The 21451-nt window shown below is 41.7% G+C and overlaps 4 protein-coding genes across 5 annotated transcripts; 2 read left to right on the forward strand and 2 right to left on the reverse strand.

The window, feature by feature from the left end:
* Positions 1 to 473: 473 nt before the first annotated feature.
* On the reverse strand, positions 474 to 5628 carry arpc1b (actin related protein 2/3 complex, subunit 1B). The gene is made up of 10 exons (XM_084931844.1): positions 5454 to 5628; positions 4812 to 4945; positions 3951 to 4055; positions 2475 to 2697; positions 2273 to 2380; positions 1864 to 2100; positions 1697 to 1772; positions 1250 to 1449; positions 974 to 1064; positions 474 to 888 (listed from the first exon to the last, which is right to left on the reverse strand). Exons 2-10 carry the CDS (start codon positions 4873 to 4875, stop codon positions 850 to 852), a joined length of 1143 nt encoding a protein of 380 aa, XP_084787970.1. The 5' UTR covers positions 4876 to 4945; positions 5454 to 5628; the 3' UTR covers positions 474 to 849.
* A 2636-nt stretch (positions 5629 to 8264) lies between these two features.
* Positions 8265 to 15611, reverse strand: arpc1a (actin related protein 2/3 complex, subunit 1A). 2 transcript variants are annotated; one of them, XM_084931845.1, is made up of 11 exons: positions 15265 to 15611; positions 14498 to 14588; positions 14108 to 14212; positions 13664 to 13886; positions 12648 to 12755; positions 12411 to 12514; positions 12186 to 12294; positions 11401 to 11476; positions 11114 to 11307; positions 9188 to 9278; positions 8265 to 9093 (listed from the first exon to the last, which is right to left on the reverse strand). In XM_084931845.1, exons 2-11 carry the CDS (start codon positions 14559 to 14561, stop codon positions 9055 to 9057), a joined length of 1113 nt encoding a protein of 370 aa, XP_084787971.1. In that variant the 5' UTR covers positions 14562 to 14588; positions 15265 to 15611; the 3' UTR covers positions 8265 to 9054. The 2 variants fall into 2 exon arrangements, with proteins under 2 accessions (XP_084787971.1, XP_084787972.1); XM_084931846.1 differs by lacking the exon at positions 15265 to 15611 and adding an exon at positions 15154 to 15241.
* Positions 15612 to 16103: 492 nt separating this feature from the next.
* LOC146385857 (lipopolysaccharide-induced tumor necrosis factor-alpha factor homolog) lies at positions 16104 to 18065 on the forward strand. The gene is made up of 4 exons (XM_084931848.1): positions 16104 to 17088; positions 17179 to 17322; positions 17535 to 17709; positions 17821 to 18065. Exons 1-4 carry the CDS (start codon positions 17034 to 17036, stop codon positions 17936 to 17938), a joined length of 492 nt encoding a protein of 163 aa, XP_084787974.1. The 5' UTR covers positions 16104 to 17033; the 3' UTR covers positions 17939 to 18065.
* Positions 18066 to 18421: 356 nt separating this feature from the next.
* Positions 18422 to 20096, forward strand: LOC146385858 (uncharacterized). The gene has a single exon (XM_084931847.1). The coding sequence runs from the start codon at positions 18471 to 18473 to the stop codon at positions 19416 to 19418; it is 948 nt and encodes a 315-aa protein (XP_084787973.1). The 5' UTR covers positions 18422 to 18470; the 3' UTR covers positions 19419 to 20096.
* Positions 20097 to 21451: the final 1355 nt, after the last annotated feature.

Below are 21451 nucleotides of genomic sequence, written 5' to 3' on the forward strand. Positions count from 1 at the left end.
ATGAAACGTGTGTATAGCAGGGCATCGCCAAACTGTCTGATATATAACACCAAGAAGTTGTAAAATTGTTGTTTTGGCGGGTTTTTCAAACTTGTGCTCGTTAATTTTAAGCATTATGTTATCTAACCAGTACGTTTTAGGATGAAAAAATATAAATATTGATAAATATAAAAATTGAATAATATATTACATTACAACATTGTTTTTATACAAAATATCAGCTTTTCCCCAGGTTAGAAAAAAATAACCTCATCTGAGTCACACGAGACAGCAACTTTTCTCAGTTAAAACTGTAAGTGTTCGAACTTTGAACTTAAGTTGTCCATCTGTATAGACAAATAAACAATGAGCTGCCAGGTTTAAAGTCCTTAATCCAGATTTAAACAGACGTAAACACACACACACACACACACACACACACACACACACACACACACACACACACACACACACACGAACCAGATTCTACTGAGCACTTTAACAGTAATCTTTTATTAAATGCATATTATGACCAGCATAAGCGTTTAACAATTATTGCAGCATTTCATTCTGATTAATAGAAAATGCCTGCTTTAAGCAGTCAGCTCAGGCTGAGCTCTAATCTAAGTCATTAAGTACCGTTTGCAGACATGTGGTCAGTCCCTCTGTATACAGCACTGAATGTAACAAGCTCAGCATAAAGCTTCAGAGAGATCGCAAACACTGTTTGAACTGAAGTCTGCTCGTTGAACCTGCATATATAAAAAATATACCTGATTAAAATAAGGCCAAGAAGCTTTGGGTAATAAGGCAGCAGTTTTTCTCCATAACTCCGGGAGCAACTTTGGTCGGAGAAATGTAAACTTCAGTTTAGACTATCTTCAAATCCTTCATGGCAGACTCCAGAGACTGAAAAGACATTGACAGACATGTGAAATCACTGTGGTAGTCAATACCTGGCAATCCTGCATGTCTGTGTCTGTCTGTGTGTTACCTTGACATCCCAAATGCCCATTCCTCCATCCATACCAGTGGTGCAGAATTTGGTGCACTGGTTTCTTCCTCCTTCCAGCACAGAGATTTGGCTGAAATATTGTTTGAGACGTGAGAAAGCCAAGTAGTAACATATCATTTGTTTTATGGTTTTCATAGCTGTATTTAAAAAAAATATCACTTTAACCAAATCCCCTCTCATACCCAACCACACATCACCACTCGGTTTTTGGGGGTTTTAATTTCCATGGATACGAAGCACTTGTTTTCTCCTGACCTGATGCTGTTCTTGTGGAGAGTGTTCAGGTCCTTGTCGGTGTTCTGGGTCTCCGAGGCTCGACGGTCCAGGTTCTGAAAACGCTCCCTGGCGCTGATGCCCTTTTGGGCCGCCTGCTTAGGAACATCCAGTTTGCCACCAAATGTCAAGCTGCCTTTGGCACCGTCATACACAAACAGCACCGGGTAACAATCATGGCCCTGGAGGAAAAGACATACAACAAGGAGATATTACAATATCGGGATGGCAATATGAGAGACTAGACTCTTGTTTGTTATTCTGGATGCTAGAATAGATACAGCCAGAAAGTGCTATTTATTCATTTATTTACATTATTTATATGGAGACACTGGGCCAGAAAAGTTTGGGATATAAAATTATAAAATTACTTTAAATTAAATTAAAGGAACTGTTGTGTGTGCTTGTGCTGAATAAATGAATACTCACAGCTGCTACCAAGCTGTTCTCAGTAATGAAGGTGACACACAGCAGAGGAAGTGTCTCCGAGCTGAGACTGGTCAACCTGTGGAAGTTGTAGCAAAAAGTCAGAGTGGAGCACACAAAGCAATGTAAACACACAACACGCCCAGCTACACTGCTCTGCCTTCACTTACGTGCCGTTCTTGCCGCCCTCGGACACACACAGAGTTGAGTCATGGGAGGTCCAGGCCAGGCGGTTGCCAGAGTGCGAGAAGCACACGCTGTGCACCCAGCCGCCGCTTCCTCCTGAAGTCTGAGCTGCTGCTGGAGACCCTCCGGACTCAAAGAGCAACTCCCCAAAGGGCATCTTGCTACCCCAGGGAGTGGGCCCAGGCTTCTCCTCCACCTCCTTTATGTAGGCTGAAAACACTCTGTGAGAGTGAGGGTGGAGATATATTGTTATTTTGAAACCCACATGCCATATATCATGGCCTGTATGAGGACTTTCCTCTTTTTTATATATCTAGGAGTAGCGTCAGTGTTGGGCTGTACACGAAGCTTTAATTTTAATAAAGCTGAAAGCTAAGCCTGTCTGTGACATACCTGCATTTGAAATCGCAGGATCCAGCAGCCAGCAGGGCGTTGTTGGGGTGCCAGTCCAAACTCAGGATTGTAGAGCGGATTGGCTTCTTAATGTGCTTACACACCCACCTGCAGATAACAAGAGATGGTTGCTAAAATCTCTCCAAGGGCGCTTCTTAGTATTCAAATAAAGCTTTCTGCGTATATTAGTGAATTCGCTCACCAGTCGTTTTCCTGCTCAAAATAGCAGACGGAGATGAGACGAGAGCCGCTGCCAACAGCAAATTTGTTCTCTTTGGGTGACCATTTCACACAGCGAGCGGCACGGTTGATCCTGAGGATGACCAGGGTGGGCTTCCACGTTCCCTCTTTCAGGGTCCACACGTAGGCGTTACGGTCCGCTCCACAGGTCACTATACGGTTACTTTCCGGAGCCCAATCGATACCTGCGAGATTTTAAATTAAAAAAAAAACCTCTCAGGAACACATTTCCACTCACTTCTCTATATTACATCAAATATGCAGAAAATGAAGAAGAGCTCTGCTATTATCAACGTCTCAAATGCATCCAAAATAAATAATTGGCTAAAAATCTATAGAGAGTCTTTTTTCTTTATCTTCAAAGAGATAAAAGTAACTGTGCAGTGACTGGGATCTACTTTGATGTCTTTATACTTACTGGCAATCTACATGGCCAGCAGCTGATTAGAGTAGCTTAAGACAATGACAGGAAATTGTGAAACCAGTGAAGTCTCAGTAGAAGGAGCATACACTACAACAAAAGTATTGAGCCGCACCTTTCATATAACTCACTTAGTTTTTGTTAAAGCTTAAAGTAATGCATTATTATGGGCATGGGCACTTTGATAGGGGCAGGTGTTAGCTGGTAGCTATGTGCTAGCTGTCACCTCTGCTAATCTAAGTCGTCCCTGGTGGAGTGTAAAGGTACTGCAGGTGGGCTGCAGTTACACCAGAAATTCACATTACAATTACTCACAAGTATGTACATTTATACATATTTATCTTCTCTTGATTTGAAGTTTGTGTCCCAGTAGCAGGTGGGTCACACATTAGCCTAAATGCTTTCTATATGACTGGGTAGCATTAGCGATTTATAGACAACAGCCTGTGTTCTTTGAGTTTTTTGAATAAATTTTTCAAGGAAGTACATCACTTCCTCTTGTATTTTGATTAGACTAAAGATTAAAGATCGTGGTATTTCCTGGTTTTTAAGGAGGCCGCAGCACTCTTGACTTTGGGAATGGCTGATCTGATGCTTGACATTAAGCAATATGAACATTAATAATCACATAGAGGTGGGGAAATGTTCCTACAGCTTGATTTATTTTGTACCACTGGATAAGGCAACCACAGATTTAGCAATACTGGAAAGCTGGATGGCCGTTTCCTTGATATCGATTTAGGCAGATCCCAAAAAATGATGGAAACTTGTGCTCGATGTCACAGAAAAACCTAAAGTATTCTACAAAATCTTGTATTTTCACTTTCAGAATTGGTGAACTTGAGTAGTGGCTCTGAGGTTTAGGGGTTAACACGTTCGTCTTACATGCAAACCAAACTTCAGTTGGTCTCAAGCCAGTGCTGCTTCCAAGACCAAACAAACATGCGGATCCGACCCTTTGGGAAATAAGGCAATGCCAGAAAGTCCCTAACTAGTTTTAGTGTTGCTGTGTCTCACCTGTCACCTGCCCGTTGTGTTCCTTCAGCTCATGGATTTTGGTCCACTTGGTCCCATCTTTCTTATAGATGTGGACCTCGTGGTTGTTGGGGCACAGGGCAATCTCTGTAGCGGAAACAAAGAAGTTTGTGTTTCAAACCATATCAGCACAGATCAACCGTACGAACACAATATTCATCATGGACAAAGTACAGCGTGACTGACACGAGAAGCTTTACAGCGGGCTGCTCAGTGGGGAGTAACACAGAAGAGCTGAGTGGGCACATGAGAAGAGAGAAATAAAAAAAACCACCGTATGTATGAGCCTGGAGGCAGCACACAGACACACAGCATCTTTAAATAGAAAGCGCACAAGACCTGCGACCTTTGTTTTTTGTAACGTTGTAGCAAAGGCTGCATGTTTTAGTCAGCAGATGAGTCAGTGAAGCAGTGTTTGTCCTGGAACAGCAGTGTGGCTTACTTCGGTGTGCATTTTTTTTTTCACAGAATGACTAAACTGTTCATTTTGCAAACCTGAGTGAAACTCGAACAGCCTGGTTTAAGCGTCTCTTACATCCGCTTTGCCCAGAAACCAAAGCACTGATGAAAAACATCCATATAAGGCTCTGGTTTCCTCCAGCTAACGGAGTGTAAGAACCACTCAGAGAGGCCTCCAGACACCGCCGCCACTGTTACAGGAAACAGGAAATACCTTCTCCCACCTGGGAGCCAGTCGCAAACCTTGGGCTATTACACCACTCTGTCACAGACTGTAGTCAGAGCAATATGCACCCATGATGTTGTGCTCAGCTCAAAGATGAGACCACTGGAAGTCACTGAAGAGCAAAAGAGTGACCAATCAGAGAGGGCGTGCAGACTTACGGGATCGATCTTTGTTCCAGGCATGGCAGCTAATTGGTTCCAGCAGGAAGCTGTGGTACGCCATGACCAATCAGATGTTAGAAGGAGATCAGGAAGTAGTAGGAGAGGAACCAGAGGCTGGTGGGCTGTCAAGTCTTTAAAAAAAAAAACAGAAGTTGCATTTCATGTTGAAAGCAGGAAGTGTTGAAGTACACGAAGAAATGTAAAAGTCTTTTTATTGAATGAAACCGTGAAATGATCCAAAGTGTTTGATACGTAATGAACTGACTTAAACTCTGTTTGTGGGTGAAACACGCTAAATTTATCTCACTCAGAGCGTGTTAATGAAATCCAGACTTTCAGAGGAATGACAGAAACTATGCAGGTCCAAGGTAACGGACATCCCCACAAAAAAAGAGAAAAAGACACTCAACCATTGGAGGAAGCAACCAGGGGAAAAAAAATCTAATTTCTCTCATTTCTATCAGATACTTTACAAACACTAAAACACAAATGTGCGGGAAGAACGATTGCCTGTAGCACACTTTGGATATTTCTTTGCAGAAAATGCATTATACTCAAATATGTGTGTGGGTGGGTGGGTGTGTGAGTGAGTGCCTAAGCACACTCAGTCAACTGTTAAATATTTTCTAGGCTACTTACCCCCGAGGGCAGGACAGAGATGAATGGGTGAGCTGAAGAGATGGGAGAGAGTTTAAAAAAAAAAAGAGAGCAGAGAAAGCAGAGGAAAGTAGCGGATCAAATAAAGTGGAGGGTGTTCAGCTCGCGGACTCTGGCCAGTCAACGCGAACGCCAACGACAGAGTGAGTGCAGGAAGAGAGAGAAGCTGAGCTGAAGAGAGAGAGGGGAGGAGAGGTCAGAGGGGGAAGTGGAGGAGGGTACAGTGAAGCTCAGAGAGGGGAGACATGCAGGAAGTTTCTGCAGGTTTTTCAGTTCTGAGGGTGGAAATAAAAAAATCATGGGCGTGGCGCGAGAAATGTGAGAGAAGGGGGACCAAAACTGTACTTTTTCTTTAATTGAATTTTAACATTATTAACAGGAACAGAAAAAAAGTGTTAAAAGTAGTAAAAGAGGGAAGGGCATAAACACAATACAATGTTATGCACAAAGGAGGAGGCTGAATCTGAGGGGGGGGGAAGCAAAAAAAAAAAGGAAAAGAAAAGCATGAAAGACACGGAAAGGAAGGGGGAGGGGCGTACGGGGCTGTCTGCATAAAGAAAAAGGAGGAAGTGAAAGAAGAGGGAGGAATCTGCAGAGAGGAGAGGGTGGCATCAGGAGGAGAAAGGGGTTGGCTCTACACTGGATTTGCTATTATTTGTCTACCAGTTACATTATGTGTCCTGTTCTTCATTTATCTTCTTGTTATGATCGCACGCCAACTAGTTTTACCCCGTTGCATCACTGCAGTGCAACCTCAAACATTCAGCTATGAAAACAAGTTAATTTGCTTTTTATTGCACAATCACTTGCAAACAGTGTGTGTGGAAACCACTGGAGCTCTTGTTGTTGCGTTTATAGATCTGAAATCTTTTTTTTTTACTGTAGGTCCAGTCAATGTTTCTTTGAACACTGACTGGACTACTACTTCGTCTATTCATTAGACTTTAACTGCTATGTCAAAGCGTTTCTTTTAAGCTTTCCATATAAGTTTTCAAGCTTTTAAAGAAGCACGTTGCCTTAATCACTTGTTTCTTGGCAGCAGCAGATTTTCCTTACTCCTCATAATTTCCATTTGGGATTAAAAGGAAAAGCATAAAACTGGCAGTCAGTGAGAGCCTTGAAGCTAAGGTTAAGACTGAGTTTCATGCCGTGCTGCTTACTTGTTTTATATGGGTGAGCTGTTCTGTTCACAGGTACTTTTGTTTCCAATTTGGAGTTAAGGAACTTCAAATGGGCCTAAATCTCACACACACTCATAAGACACTTCATTTAATTTCCCAACCTTTATTGGGAGACAGTGTATTATTTTTCTTTTTAATTTTGGGACTTTAATGACTTCAAATACTGCCAAAATACTGTCAACTCGTTTAAAAAATTGCTTGTACAATTACAGTTAGACTGATTATGTGTGGAAAGTAAAAAGGATATTTTAAAGATCCAGTGGTAGTAGTTTCACCTAACGAGTGAAACACCCATTCCCATGATCTTGGAAAGAGACACAAATTCCTTGTTAACACCAAGCGCATCATATTTGACACAGACCTCTATATTATCAGTGTGACTCACATGTAATTGAATGGTTTACAATTTAAATTGTCAGAAGGCTCAAAAATGTCCATTTTCTGGAAATTATTTCATGGTTGAGACTTTCAAGGGTTTCAAAAAAACAAAACAAAAACATGTTGACCCCTTGCGAATGAGGAAGCAGCTGAAGCCTTCTTTAACCTCCTGAGACCTGAACTCTTTCATGGCATGCATTTTTAATTTCTCTTTGCTATTTGGACTGATTGGGACCTGATAAATGTAAAAACAAAGAATTATCTTTTTACCTGATTTTACTCTACAAGGTCCTGATATCCACATACGACGACATTAGTTTTAAATTTCAATAGAAGAGTGGGAGTATAATGTGGTCTAGACAACCCAAAATGTGATGTCCACATATGTGGACATCACATATGTGGACATCAGGTCCTTTGAGGTTAAAGATATTTCTTTGATTTTTTTGAAATCTTAGAAGCATTATTTACTTTTGCACCAGCTTCAGGAAGCTGCAGGTTTTCATTTCTAGCTCATCTGGTCATCTTGAAGTGGCAACAAAGACAATGAAAAAGATGACCCACTATAACACCCACTATTCAGTGCGTTCACATCCCAGAATGTCAGCGGCGTACTACGTCATCCCACTGATGATTCTTCACAATTTGCAGCTCACTGTAACAGGTAAAGTATGGGGGAAGAAAGCAATAAATTTGATTGTATTGGTTGGTTTGATTGTATTGTTGCACTGAATACAATAATGAGAATTAAAAATCCACAGAGGATTCAAGGAGTCTTGAAAACAGTCATATCCAGGACAACTTAATCCTGTTTCACTAAAATACTAGGATGGGAAGTTGATTCCTGTGAAACTGGTGAAAGGACCAAATATAAACCTTCAGCACAGTTTAAGACCCAACAGGCGATCGATGCGTACACTTTTCAGTAAAACCTGAACAATACTCTAGGAGTAACAATCTTAGTGAACTGTGGAGGGATGCCCAACTTGTTCGTCCGTCCTTCGGCTAAATGAGGTAAAAATCATTGTGGTGACAGAAAGAAGATATAACCTTGTTTACTAAAAATCCGCACAGAGAAACATTAATGTTCCAGAATTTTTCAGAAACTCCAAGATTTGCGTTTAGCTGGGCCTTCACTAACGTGTGACAAGCAGAAATATGGATTATATATTGTAATTTGACACACAAACTACCATCTGTCCACATACACAAAGGAAGAGCACAGTCATTTGAGTTGAGTACTGTAAATGTATTTCATCTTTATTTCATGTCTACTCATGATCAGTTACATAGAAATCCTCCATCTTGTGTGGTTTTAGTGTAGGAGCTACAGAGCCTAGTGTTGGCCAGCTGTCACTCCACACAGAGTTCAGACAGCTGCTTTCTCTCTCCACCATCAGATTCTGTACAACTCCCAAAAGCCAACACACAACATGTACTCAGAATATCAGTAACCCCGGGTCCTAGTGATAACAAATTCACCCGCTGAAGAATACGAACTATCCTCCAGTAAAACGTCTACTTTTGGTCTACTAAATGTTGATATTCCAAGAGCATGTTAAGGTTAGCCTGAGGTGGAATACAGTCTGATTTTTGGATAAAATGCACCTTTTAGTGTTCAACTTTTGGTACAGGAGGTTAGAGAACATAAAAACACACATTTCACGTCACGTCTAATACGTGTCAGAGGACCTTCCCACTTTGACACCTGGTTAACCTTCGTTTAAAAACAAACAAAATGGGGGAAAAAAAAAATCAACAGTGAAGTCACACGTCAGCTCAGCGTGTGTAGTGAGTGTGTATGTGTGTGAGTGAGTGAGTGTAAGCACACACTCACAAGAGTGTGTTATGGTCTGATCAGTGCTTCAGCAGACACTCGATAAAGTATGTATGTTACTGGCTGCGTCGCGGGAGTGGAGGGAGGGCCGGGGTGAGACGGAAAAGGGGCAAGAGGGGTGAGGGCAGGGGAGGAAAAGGGGGAGAAGTGAGGCCGCAGCGTCTCTCCGTTCATTCAAAAGGTTTCTTCACATAATGCGGAGACCCTGGATAGAAGCTTCTAGACTCTGAGGAGGAAAACACATGACAGAGAGTTAGTGATGGAAGACTCAGAAAAAGTTAACTCACAAAAAACAGAACACTGTTTCTGTGCATTTTTACCTTGAAGTCCCAAATGGTCATTGCTCCATCGATACCTGTGGTGCAGAACTTGCGACAATCCCTTTTGTCTCCCTCATAGATAGACACTTGGCTAAGAAACAAACACACAGAGGTGATGATGTTGACAAGCCTTTCTTGTTATCATTGTGATCTTGGTGGGAAATGTGCTAAAATGCTTATCTGCTGCTAGTTAAATGGTAGTGGTGACAAAAAGGCTTTGGGAAGTCTGTGGGTGTGACTGAAATATCACATATAAGGTGGAAAACACCACGGCACCATCATGAATGGATTCAGTAGGTGCTTTTAATCATTTTTTCCTGGTTGTTTTACACCTCTTTACCAGACACAATTTCACACTGTGTGCAATATTCAAATATAAATCAGACCTGCCTTTCTTCGCACATATTTTTGCGTGTCTCTTGTGTCCCTGTTTTTCTTTGAGTCCTTGCTTTCACCACATTCACTCCCTGCAAACAGGCTGAGGCGTGTTAGCAAATTACGACTGAGTAGATTCCATTCTGTGCAAACATTGCTACGACAGCATTCAAGATGCTGATCTTTGACTTGACCTACAAGTTTTGCAGCAGTAAACTCTTTAGAGGAAAACAAAAACAAAACTCTGAAGTCTGGAGCTCTTACTTACGGAGCCCCGCAGGGGACATGGGAGAAAAAAAAATTAAGACGGACTTTTGCGAGATCTCGCAAAACAAACTCGGGATCTCGCAAAACTTTTGCGAGATCTCGCAAAAGTTGAATTCCAACAATGGCGGCAGCTACTTAGTTGTAATATTTCTCTTTCTGGGTCACAAAATACACTTTTAAGATATTTTGAGGCGTGAATGTAGTTGTGTAAACGTCAGATACCTGCTCGGTTTACAAGACATCACATATTTGCAAAAGTGCTCCGATGTTTTCGGAGATCTGACACCCACTATCTCGAAGCTAACGGGAGGTCGAGACCTACTACAGCCGGGAGGAACACCGCTTTCCCGGCACATCGTGCCTCGACCTCCCGGTCGGCTTCGACCTGGCGGCCTCCGAAGAATGCGGCTAAAACCTTTGCGAGATCTCGCAAAAGTCCGTCTTAATTTTTTTTCTCCCATGTCCCCTGCGGGGCTCCGTACTTACTGTACTTCCAAAGTAACATGAATAATCTTATCACACTGAAGAAAGTAAACAAACTTGTTTCTCAGAATATATCTCAAAATATCAGCTAATTACTGCCGGTCCTCTTGGTCACATTTGAGTGTTGCAATGCCAAACTACACCTTAAAACAATAAAAGCACTACATAAATAAAACTTCTGACCTGTGACCTAGAGGAGATTAAAATGCTTCCTGTTTGAAAACACGTAAAGCTGAACACATCTGACACCAGAGATCACCTGAGAATTAATTCAAATCAGCTGCATATGGCTCTGCATTTTACGTTGAGTGATGAGTCATGTGTCTACTGCTCATCCCAATTTTGTCTGCACAATGTCTGATTGCTCACTAGAACCACATGAAGCGTGCACTTTACCACAGACTATATACTTTTCAAACAGAGTATGTAAGGTTGTTGCAAAACCTGTTTTTATGTATGAAGAATAGAAATAATAATAATAATAATAATAATAGAAGTGGATGCAGAACAATGGAAAGCTCCTAAAATCATCTGTTCTCTCAAACATGTGATGCCTAACAGCATTGATTCAACACTTTAAGTGCTCATTTACCAGCAAGCTAGTATTGATGAACTAAAATACTAGAGCCCAACATTAAAACCCATCTGTGTTTTGTACAGGTTAAAGTTTGGAGATGTGGTGTTGGTTAAAATTAATATGATTCATAATATAATTCAACTGCACCATAGGATATAGTCTCCAAAATTACCATTAAAATGTTTGCATTACCCATGCGTGCATTAGTTTTCTGGGTGACCTACGTGATGCTGTTCTGGTGCAGTGTGTCCAGGGCAGTGTTGCGGTCCTCAGTGGTGGCTCTCTTGTCCATGTTCCTGAAGCGCTCCATGGCAGAGATGTTCCTCTGGATGCTCTGCTTGGGGAGGTCGAGCTTTGTCACAAACGTCAGCGCTCCACCGTCGTCGCAACGGAACAGCATCGGGCAACAGTCGTGACCCTGAAGAGGGAGACAGCAGAGTTACTACAGCGCTCCTGGATCACTATAAATCTGTGCAAAGGAACATGCAGCCACCATATGCTTTATTCTTACCGCAGCTACTAGACTGTTCTCTGAAATAAAAATGACACTGAGCAGAGGAAGGAACTCCGTCTTCAGCTGTGAAGGACTAAACACAAACAAAATAAATTAATATGGTCCGAGTGGCTGATTCGATTGCACTTAAAAAGATAAAGAGAACACAGGCACAGGCTACTGAATACTATAGTTTAAACACCCCAAAATTAATTGTAGCTAAAGAAAAAAAAAATCATATATATTAAAGAAAAATATGGGATGGGTACCTTTGGCAACACGATGAGTGTGGGATAATTTTAAATGAATGAAAAGGGTTTTGTTTCAGATGAGATTGGGATGGATTCACTTCACTAACTGCTTTATGATTATGCAACAAGGGTAATCTCTTTATGGCATTACTCAGTTTGCTTTAAAGGCCACAACATTTGCCCTTTTGTGGTCAATGTTAAGAATTCAAAGTGCAAATTGTGTTTTTACCCCCTGCATTATTTTCTGTAACTTACTCACTTGAGATGATTGTTGTTGTTTTTTTGTTTTTTTTTACATTTTTTGCATAATCACTGTTAGTGAACCTGTCAAATCCCACAATCAGGTGTGGAGACAACTCTAATTTCACGAGATGTGCTGACATTCAGACCCAACATCTATCAGGCGACGCAATTATATATAATTGTTTATATAATTATATATAAATATATATATATATTTATATAAGAAGTCAGCTTTAATTCTGACTTCTTATATAAAGAATGAGTAAACCATGTGTATTTTAGAAGAATACAGGTAACAACTAAACATACCTGGCAGTCTTAGAGCTGTCCACCACTGTGACAGTACTGTCATGGCTGACCCAGGCCAGACGGTTACCAGAAGCTGAAAAAGAGACAGAGTGGACCCAACCCCCTCCACCTAAGAAGGCACAAAACACACACAAATTGGTAAGTTCAAAGAGCAACTGTAAAGAATATCGACAAGGCTATAAATAAATAAATAATAATAAAAAAAGGTGGAGTGGGGTGTCAGACCTGCTCCTCCAAATTCTGCTAGCACAGCCCCAAATGGCATCTTGCTGCCCCAGGGTGTGGGGCCTGGTTTCTCCTCCACCTCTTTAATGTAGGCTGAGAACACCCTAGAGACCAGAGAGGGAGAGATGAGCAAGGAGGCGGGGGGGAAGACAGCATGAAAAACAGAAATTGAAACCGGACAAAGCCGCCTAGCTAGTTTTCAGTACTCTAATCTTCATCTCCTGAACCATCTTTTACCTGCACTTGAAGTCACATGAGCCAGCAGCCAGCAGGACATTGTTTGGATGCCAGTCCAGACTGAGGATGGTGGAGCGAACTGGCTTTTTGATGTGCTTGCTAACCCACCTAAAACCACATGAAGAAGCAAAGTTTTTATAGCAGGACATGTAAATATTTAAACCCCACAAAAACAAAAAACGACTCATCAATTATGAGGCACAGCAAAAATAAAAGGGAAGTAATAAGTACAGGGTGGAGGAAAAAAAACAAGTTCTTTAATCCTGGGAGTGTATCTTCATCAGCTGGTTGGAATGCAACGCTTTGCTCTTACACTAGGTGAAGACATTCAATTCCCAGTTTGTTTTAAACTGGACCACACCCCCTACCTCTACATTTGCATGACGACTTCCTTGCAGCACTGCACTCTCTCTGCGCCAGAGAGATAAGTAGAGAGCACCAGAGAAAGGCTGCCCTTCACCTAATGCTCTGTTAACGTCCTCACATAATTATAGCCTTCACTGGGTTTGTGCTGTGATTGCATACCACACATGTATCACCCTCATTCTTCTTTAACTGCTATCAGAACATGCCAACGAAAGAAAATCAACTCTACTTTTGTGTTCATGACATTTACAGGTATAGCCTTATTATAACTATAATGATAAGTATCATTTCTGTAATGATATTGGTAGCAAGTCAATGTGGCTACCAACAGAATTTTTTACAGTCTGTAACTGCTGAGAGAGACATGCCTCCCAACTCTTGATGACGCACTTCTGTATGAAAGTTCAAGCCACACCTCAGACAAGCGTTTCACACAGGCTGTGTGGCTGCTCTGACCTGTTAAAGCAGGTGTGAAAATTGAGGTAAAGCAGTTTGGTCTGCACGTATAGGCTCAAAATAATGCACTAATAATTCAAATAAATGGCAAGACTGAACTTAAATGCTGCACTTTAAAAGAAAGACATTATTCACAACATTCACCAGAACATCAATGCATTTAAAACATGCCACTGCTGGATTAATAGTCTCACCAATCGTTCTCGGACTCAAAGTAGCAGACAGAGATGAGTCGAGCACCACTGCCCACTGCAAACTTGTTCTCCAATGGAGACCACTTGACGAAGGTGGCCGCTCTGTTGATCCTGAGGATGACCAGTGTGGGCTTCCATACCCCCTCCTTCTGGGACCACACATAGGCATTACGGTCTGCTCCACATGTCACTATGCGGTCACTTTTGGGAGCCCAGTCAATGCCTATAACACAGCCAATAAGCAGTCACTAACAACTCTACTAATAGCTTAGACAAAAAGAAACCCCTTTAGGATCACACAATCCCACCTTAGCTGTGGTTTTACTTATTAAAGAATTCTTCAGAAACATTAATTTTACTGGCATGTTGGGTGAGACGTGGACTGAAACGTCACGTTAAATAAGTAAAACAAACGATCAGTCTTAAAAACATCTGATTAACCACCTGTTATATGGCCATTGTGTTCCTTCAGTTCATGGGTCTTAACCCACTGGTTGCCACTCTTCTTGTAGATATGAACTTCATGGTTATTGGGACTAATGGCAATTTCTGAAGGAAAACAAAACAGAAGAAACCAGCTGGTTAACAGGATGAGCACACAGATAACAAACAAGTTAGACCAGTTTTCTGATACATGCCAAATTCCAACCTGTGTTACCCAAAATAAACATTTTGTTTAGTCAATCTTATCTCTGTTCAGATGAAATTGCTCTAACAGCATTCTTTGTAGTTGTGATCTGACCACGCAAAGAAGACAAAGACTTTAAGACCTTAACCTTGAAATGTGTTGTGTTAAAGTGAGCATTTCTCATAGCTACAGTCTCGGAGCCTTACGTGTCCTGTCGCGGTTCCATGCGTGGCAGGTGATGGGTTCCAACAGAAACTGATGAAGGGACATGTTTGGGTGTGGTCCTTAAGTTGAACTCTGCGAAGCAAAAACACACAGCAAAAACTCACAAAGCAAAGCAAAACACGGCAAACACACTCCCAGCCAGCAGGAGACCAGAACGATGTCTCGGTAGACTTAAAAACTACACACATTACAGCATACATAATGGAAGCTGCTGGTTCACTGCTCACATAGGACAGCTAGTTAACTGTTAACTTTTAAAGCACCCTAACTCGTAATGTACGTGTTAGCCGCTAGCTTGGATTCTTTAGATAAACCCTGTCACCGAGAAGTTTTCTTTACTAGTTTATCTTAAATAATGATGGCAAATTAACGTTAGCAAGCTGACTTTCACTTAAGTCCTTTTTCGCCCCAAACAGACGTACAACATTCTTCTAAACCAGTACGGACTTGCTAAGCTAGCTCCGGTAATATTACCATTACTAGGTCAGCTGCTTCCCTCGGTAAATTAACATTAGCAAAACGTTTCTAGCAAGTCAATCAAATTGCTAGCTCACATTTCGCCGGTGTTACACAGGCCTAACAGCAAGATGGGGGATTTTGAGGGATATAATGACAACGACTGTGTCCACACGCTTACCAGAAGGCCTCCTTTCTAAGATTATTTTTTCCTCGTACAAGAAGCCTTTACTCCCGGTGACAGCTACACCATTAGCCTGTCCATCCCACTAGCCTCCGTATGCTAACTTACCTCGTCAGTCCGGTTCTCCCGAGTGTTGAACTCTTGTTAGCCGGTGAGCTAAATCACGCTAGCGGGGGGAAAGGTTAGATTAGGAGTGGACCTGAATTCGCGGACTCTGGTCAGTCGACACGAATTCGTCCAGGAATGTTGAGGGGAATGTCAAGACGGCCAGCAGGATACGACCGGGAGCATCCGGTAGCTAAAACTCGGCAGCAAAACCCGTGGATGCCAGGCTGACAGCTAGCTTAGCATCATTACGCTAGCTGTTACATTCAAGTGAATAACCTCGTTCACGTCGCTAGATCTCACGCTACTCCTAGCCCGAGAAGAGCTCCTCTAGTGCTTTACCCAGAGTACTTTAAACGGTTACAAAACAGCACAGACTTGTGGCCGCTGTATCAGTGTTGTATTAAACACGACTAGAGGACTTCATCAGGCTTAGATGGTCTAAGTGTTTTGTCTGATAATGTGTGAATGTGCCAAAACACAGAATCACCGACTCGGAATTTTAAAACCAGGTTTTAAATTCATATTTATGGTACTCTGTAAAAGTCTTGACCCACCCCTAGTTTTTCTGTATTTAGCTTTTAATGAGCCAGATTTTCATGTCATCTTTTTAAAGTGGTCTTGAGCAATAGTGATCCAGGCTTTTTCTTTGGGCATTGGCTGCTGTTTCACTTATTTTCAGTCTTTGTACCTGATGCCTGATTTTTTTCCTTTTATTAATCCACTTTATGCTGACCTAAGAAACCTTTAATAATAAAAAGGCTTCTAAATAAAGGTATGAACCAGTGTTGTGTCTAAACTTAACAGATAATTTAGGAAGAAACAATTTTAAATTGTACCTTTAAGCACTGTTACTAGTAGTCTGGCACAAAACACACACACAATTTATTCCAGTTTCTTTAGTTGAAACTATAGAAATTGCCAAAAGCACAGTTTGAGATGAATTTTCATTTTTTCAGTATTTTTCCACCAAAGAAAGGATTAACAAAGACCTCTTAGCTGAAAAATTGGCATATCTTTGCATGATAAGCAGTGTGTTCTTAAAATGTTTCAGGAAACTGGACAAGTGAAGGACAAAAGAAGAAGTAGGCCTAAAAACCATCTATAGCAAATAAACAGTATCTGATCAAGATGTCATTCTTAAGGAAGAGAAAAGGTTGAAGTATGCCAAATTATACAAGAACTGGACAGAAAATCAGTGGCACCAGGTCTTATTGGAGTGATGAATCCAAATGTGAAGCTTTTGGCCAAATCCTCATTAATATGCTGGAAGTCAGTAGAGTCTGTTAAGTATCTGATTGGCATTTTTTTGGCTTCATTTTTCAGCATGACAATGATCACAAATACACTGTTAATGCAGTAAAATCATAGATTGGCTCCTCCCTGCAACCCTGATAAGGATAAGCATCCAAAGAAATGAGGAGCTCTATTTTGCATAATAGAGCACATCTGGTCTTACTCATAAAGAACAGATTATCTTTGGTGTTAAAAAATAAAATTTGATTTTTTTTACCAATTTCCAGTGGAATAAAACTAAGCAAGATGGCTGTTTGGGGGAAGGTTTGCCCCAGTGCTGAAAGACCTTTCTACCTGCTTAACATGCTCATGGTGCTATTGAACAATGGGTAATACCTTCTTGAACCAATCAGAGGCAAATTCAATTAACAGCACCTGGTACATCTGCTGATGAACCCCTGCTGGACGCAAACACAGGAGGCACATTTTAGGAGTTTTCTCTTGTTTTTCCTCTCACGCTCCCTCAGGCCTTTTAAATGGAATCAAATGTGGATAAGCTGTTTCCTGCACCTACGCCATACTTCTTACCAGGTAAAAATAACCTCTCGTCTCAAGCATTGCTTAGTCTGTTTTCCTGTGGTTGAAAAAAACAAAAACCTCACTGTGTATCCATTTTTCCAGAGAACTGTAAATCGGATCAAGATGTCAAAGTCTACAAAGTCCACTCACCTTTCACCCGTCCACCACCACCAGCACAGCCACCACAACCGCCTTCCTCGTCTTCTGGAGTTTGCTTGCCCAACAATATTCTCTCAGCTGTACCAGGTACAGGCTCTTCTACCTCCATTTTGAATATGTAATGTCACATTTTCTTTGCTCACTGCTAAGTTTAAACATAGCTTAATATTTTATTACTTTAAGCTGCTGATTTTTTTTCCTCCCCTCTGCAGTTTTACATTTAAAAAAAAAAAAAAAAAAAAAGCAGCAATCCCCTTCAGGTTGCATGTCAGCATTCATTTTTAACCTCTTCTCAACAGTGTATGATGCCCCTTTACGTACACCGAGGGCAAAGTTTGTGAGCTATGAAGCTGAGCTGCGATGCTCTCCAGGTCTGGCAACCTGCCCCTCCTGCAGGACTCGGGTCACCACAGAGGTCACCTTTAAAGCCGGGACTTTTGCGTGGCTCATGTGTCTTGTGTTTGTGTTATGCGGGTGAGAGGCATTTAAACACTTCAGTCTGGTTGTTTTTTGTACCCCAGCATCGATCACACATTCGATTTCTAAAAAGTCAGAGATCAGCGTGTGGTTCTTTCCGCCTCACAGGTTGGTGCTCGGCTGCTGCCTGATTCCATTTTTTGTAAACCACTTCAAGGACGCCTACCACAGTTGTCCACGCTGTCGACGGGTTCTTCACGTGCACAAGAAGCGGTGCTGCGAGTGAACACACAATTGCTCGAGTCAAATGCATGTTTAGACATAAGAGCACGTGAGTTCATGTCGTGTAAAATTCGATATTTTAAATGTTTTAATCAAATTGTGAAACAATCCTATTAAATAAATGTGTTCTGTGCCACTCTTTCATGCTTTATTTCTTTGTTTTATTTAAAATGCAGAGCAGGGAGAAAAGCTTAATGTTTCAAGTGACCTTTGTTTGCATAGTTTGTTCACTGCACATCCACGGACATCCAAACATCCAGCGAGGATTAGGCCTGCATGTGCACCTGTACTGTGCATAGTAAACGTGCCCTCACTAATCACTCTGGAGGATTAGAGGTGTAGGTTTATTTTAGATGTTTGAGCCTCAGGGTAATGAGCATCATACAAGCCCTTTCTTTTTTTTTTTTTTTTTAAAGCATGCCAACAACCTCCCACTCACAGCTCAGGTATAAGGCATCAGGAAATGTTATTCCTGTGTAGAGGAGCACTGGTGGATCCGTGAGGCAGTGACGCACTTGCAGCCAGCTGACCCTTGCATGGCTGAAGATGCATCAGAGTATCTCAACTCGGTCAGGAAATCACTTTCCTCCCTAGTCCTCTCTTCTTTTTTCTTTCGACACTTCACAAGCAAAAGTGAACTCCTCTCCTACTTGATGCTGTGCGCTGCCAAAATGCCCTTCATACCGCCAGTGTCCATCGCACGCTCCGTGTCAGGACTCGCTGGGAAGGAGAGACCCACCAACAACACTTCATCTGTATCTGCTGCGACCAAAGCTTTGAAAGAAGACAAAGGCGGCTCAGTGAAGGAGAGGCTGGCTTTGAACTTGAAACAGCTGGGGAAGAAGAGTCAGCCCAGGAGTAATCTGCCAACAATTAAAGGAGTGTCAGGGGCAAACAGAAGGGAAGGCTCGCTGCCTTCATCCCAGACAGGCAGCTCTCCTGTCACCAGCTCAGAGAGTCTGTCTAAAAGACAGCAGCACAAACACTCCGGTCACACTTCTGTAAAGAGTGACTCACAGGTGAAGCCTGTGAGAACCAAGGATCAGCAGGAGGTCCGTTTCACTCTGACTCTCACACCCGAGGCTGTCCTCCTGCTGCAGCGGAGAAACAGCGAGAGACACCGGCAACGTTCAGCCGCCAGAAATCCCGCGAGTGGATCCACCTTGGCTCCTGGAGGAGCCACGGAGTCCCGACGCAGGAAGGAAAACGTGCCCAAAAGGCAGAGAAACGGCTCTCACAGCGGCAGAGTCCCCGCTAAAAACAGCACTGACGCTGAGCTCGGAGACATAAACTCAATTCTGAAAATCTCCCTTTTGAATGAGCGGCACAAGTACGACGACGTGGAGTACGAGGAAGAGGAGAACTACGGCGTGGATGAGCGCGTGGTGCTGAAATGTACAGAGTGGCTACGTGGGCTGGAAAACGCACCAATGACGGCGGGGAACAGGCTGAGTCGGAGCGCGAGCAGCGTGAAAAGTTTCTGAAGGTGACTGGAAATGAGCGAGCGCCCGGGATTAAATGCGCGTTGTCATGGTAACTGTCAAGTTTCCCTCATACATATTTCTAGGATAAAAACTATGACGTGATATGTCATTTAGCATGATGGTGTCGTGGCTTTCCCTTTATACTATTGGATTACAACTACAAGGGCTGTATGCAGAAAAAAAATTATTTATTTATTTTTATTTTGTGTTTTTGAGCCTTGGGTGTTAAGATCCACTGAAATATTTTGTGGAATATATATATTTTCATTGACACATGGCTTTCTAATAAGGTGCAAATGTGCAAGGATGAGAACACACAACTGTTCGCTGACTGCCCGAGCATGCGCTATGAGGTGCAGTGCACAGAGCAACACAGCTGCTGCAATGTGTAATGTATAGAGTGATGCACGAGCCTCAGGAGGATTGGCACGTCACAGGATCGTCTCTAATGGCTTTGATAAAGATCTCGCACAAGATGACACTTTATCCGCAGTTATGCAATGTCAGAAGAGTAACCGATGAAGTGAAATTAAAGGGAAAGTCAGCGTTTACTTTGATTTTTAATGCTTTTCCTTCGTCTTCTGTGCCCTCACTTTAAATTTCACAGCTAAGCAGTTTGCACCTTTACCGTCATTTGATCAGTATCAGGTTTTGTAAGACTTGCATTCATTAAAAAAAAGAAATAAATAAGTTAAAAACAGGGAAACTTTTAAAACTTTTTAAAGATAAATCATTTGTACTTTTGTTTTTGTAACCAACACTGTCTAAGAAAGCACTAAGTAGCTTTCTACGGATTTAAGATCTTGGCTTGGCAGTTGTCAGACATTTCCTCGTGCACACACCAAGTGCGCATAGTATATCAGCTTATCCACCTGGGAGTCAAATGTTACAACACGTGTGATGGTTAATGCTATAGAGCAGGGCCCTTAATCACAAGGCCAAGGGCCAGCATTGGCTGGGCAAAGACTCGACTCCAGTCCACAGGACGGTTGAGGAAGATGTGAAGGAGTATGGGCTCAAATTGAGGTCATAAATATTTTGTACTTGTAAATCAGTTTTGTACTTGTAAATCAGGATTTGCAGTGTTTTGGAAATTACAGTCTTCACTAGTGGGGATAGTTACAAAGCTTTATTCGTTATGAATTAGCATACATGTGGCATAGCATACCTACAGAGTTCAGCAGCCAGCGCAACAGATTCTGGATCCTTTGCTTTTAGTTAGCATTAGCAGCACATCCTGTGTCCGATGTGAAAGTACCTTTATGCTTAGCACTGTGACTCACAGCAATGTTCCCGGGTCAGCCCTGACTTTGTGTTAAACTAATCCTAAAGTAATAATGGTATTTGTAACCACTGATATACCACAACTTTATCCTTTCAACAGCTACTGAAAGTTACGGGACCTAGCTTCTATCAGAAATTTATATAGAGATCCTCCAGCTTCAAACTGTATTACCCTTCAAGGATCTGCATTTTAAAAAAAAAAAAAAGCGCCCCTCTGACAGCCAAACCCATCTGTTCTCCGATTGGATAGTTAAATTTGTGATTGACATGACATTGGCCAATCAGATGAAAGGAAGAAAAATAGGGTCAAAATTCTTACTTGTAACTTGCGGTCCACATACAAATCTTTTTTACGCACACACAAATTCTTTTTACACATACAAATCCTGATTTACAAGTACAAAATATTTATGACCACAATTTGAGCCCATAAAGGAGGGCGTAATTTTGGACTTTTACACTGAAGTCATTACACAAGATATAACAATTAAATGAAAGTCTTGATGCAAGCTCAATCATCAAGGTAAGCAAATCCCAGAAAGTTGTTTATCTGGAGGTTATGTTTCCAGTGGGAGAAATATTTCCTCACTCATCCAAGTGACTTCTTAAGAAATGACAAAATGTTTCTCCCACTGAAAACTCAAAGTCCAGATGAACCGAACATCCTGGAATTAAATGACAGAAAAAATTAATGTTTTTCATTGTCTCTTTAGAAATATCATTTTTTTAATGTAAAAAATAAACAAATA

Source organism: Perissodus microlepis, chromosome 6 (assembly GCF_051167445.1).
Source record: "Perissodus microlepis isolate ML-2025 ecotype Zambia chromosome 6, ASM5116744v1, whole genome shotgun sequence".
NCBI classification, from domain to species: Eukaryota; Metazoa; Chordata; class Actinopteri; order Cichliformes; family Cichlidae; genus Perissodus; species Perissodus microlepis.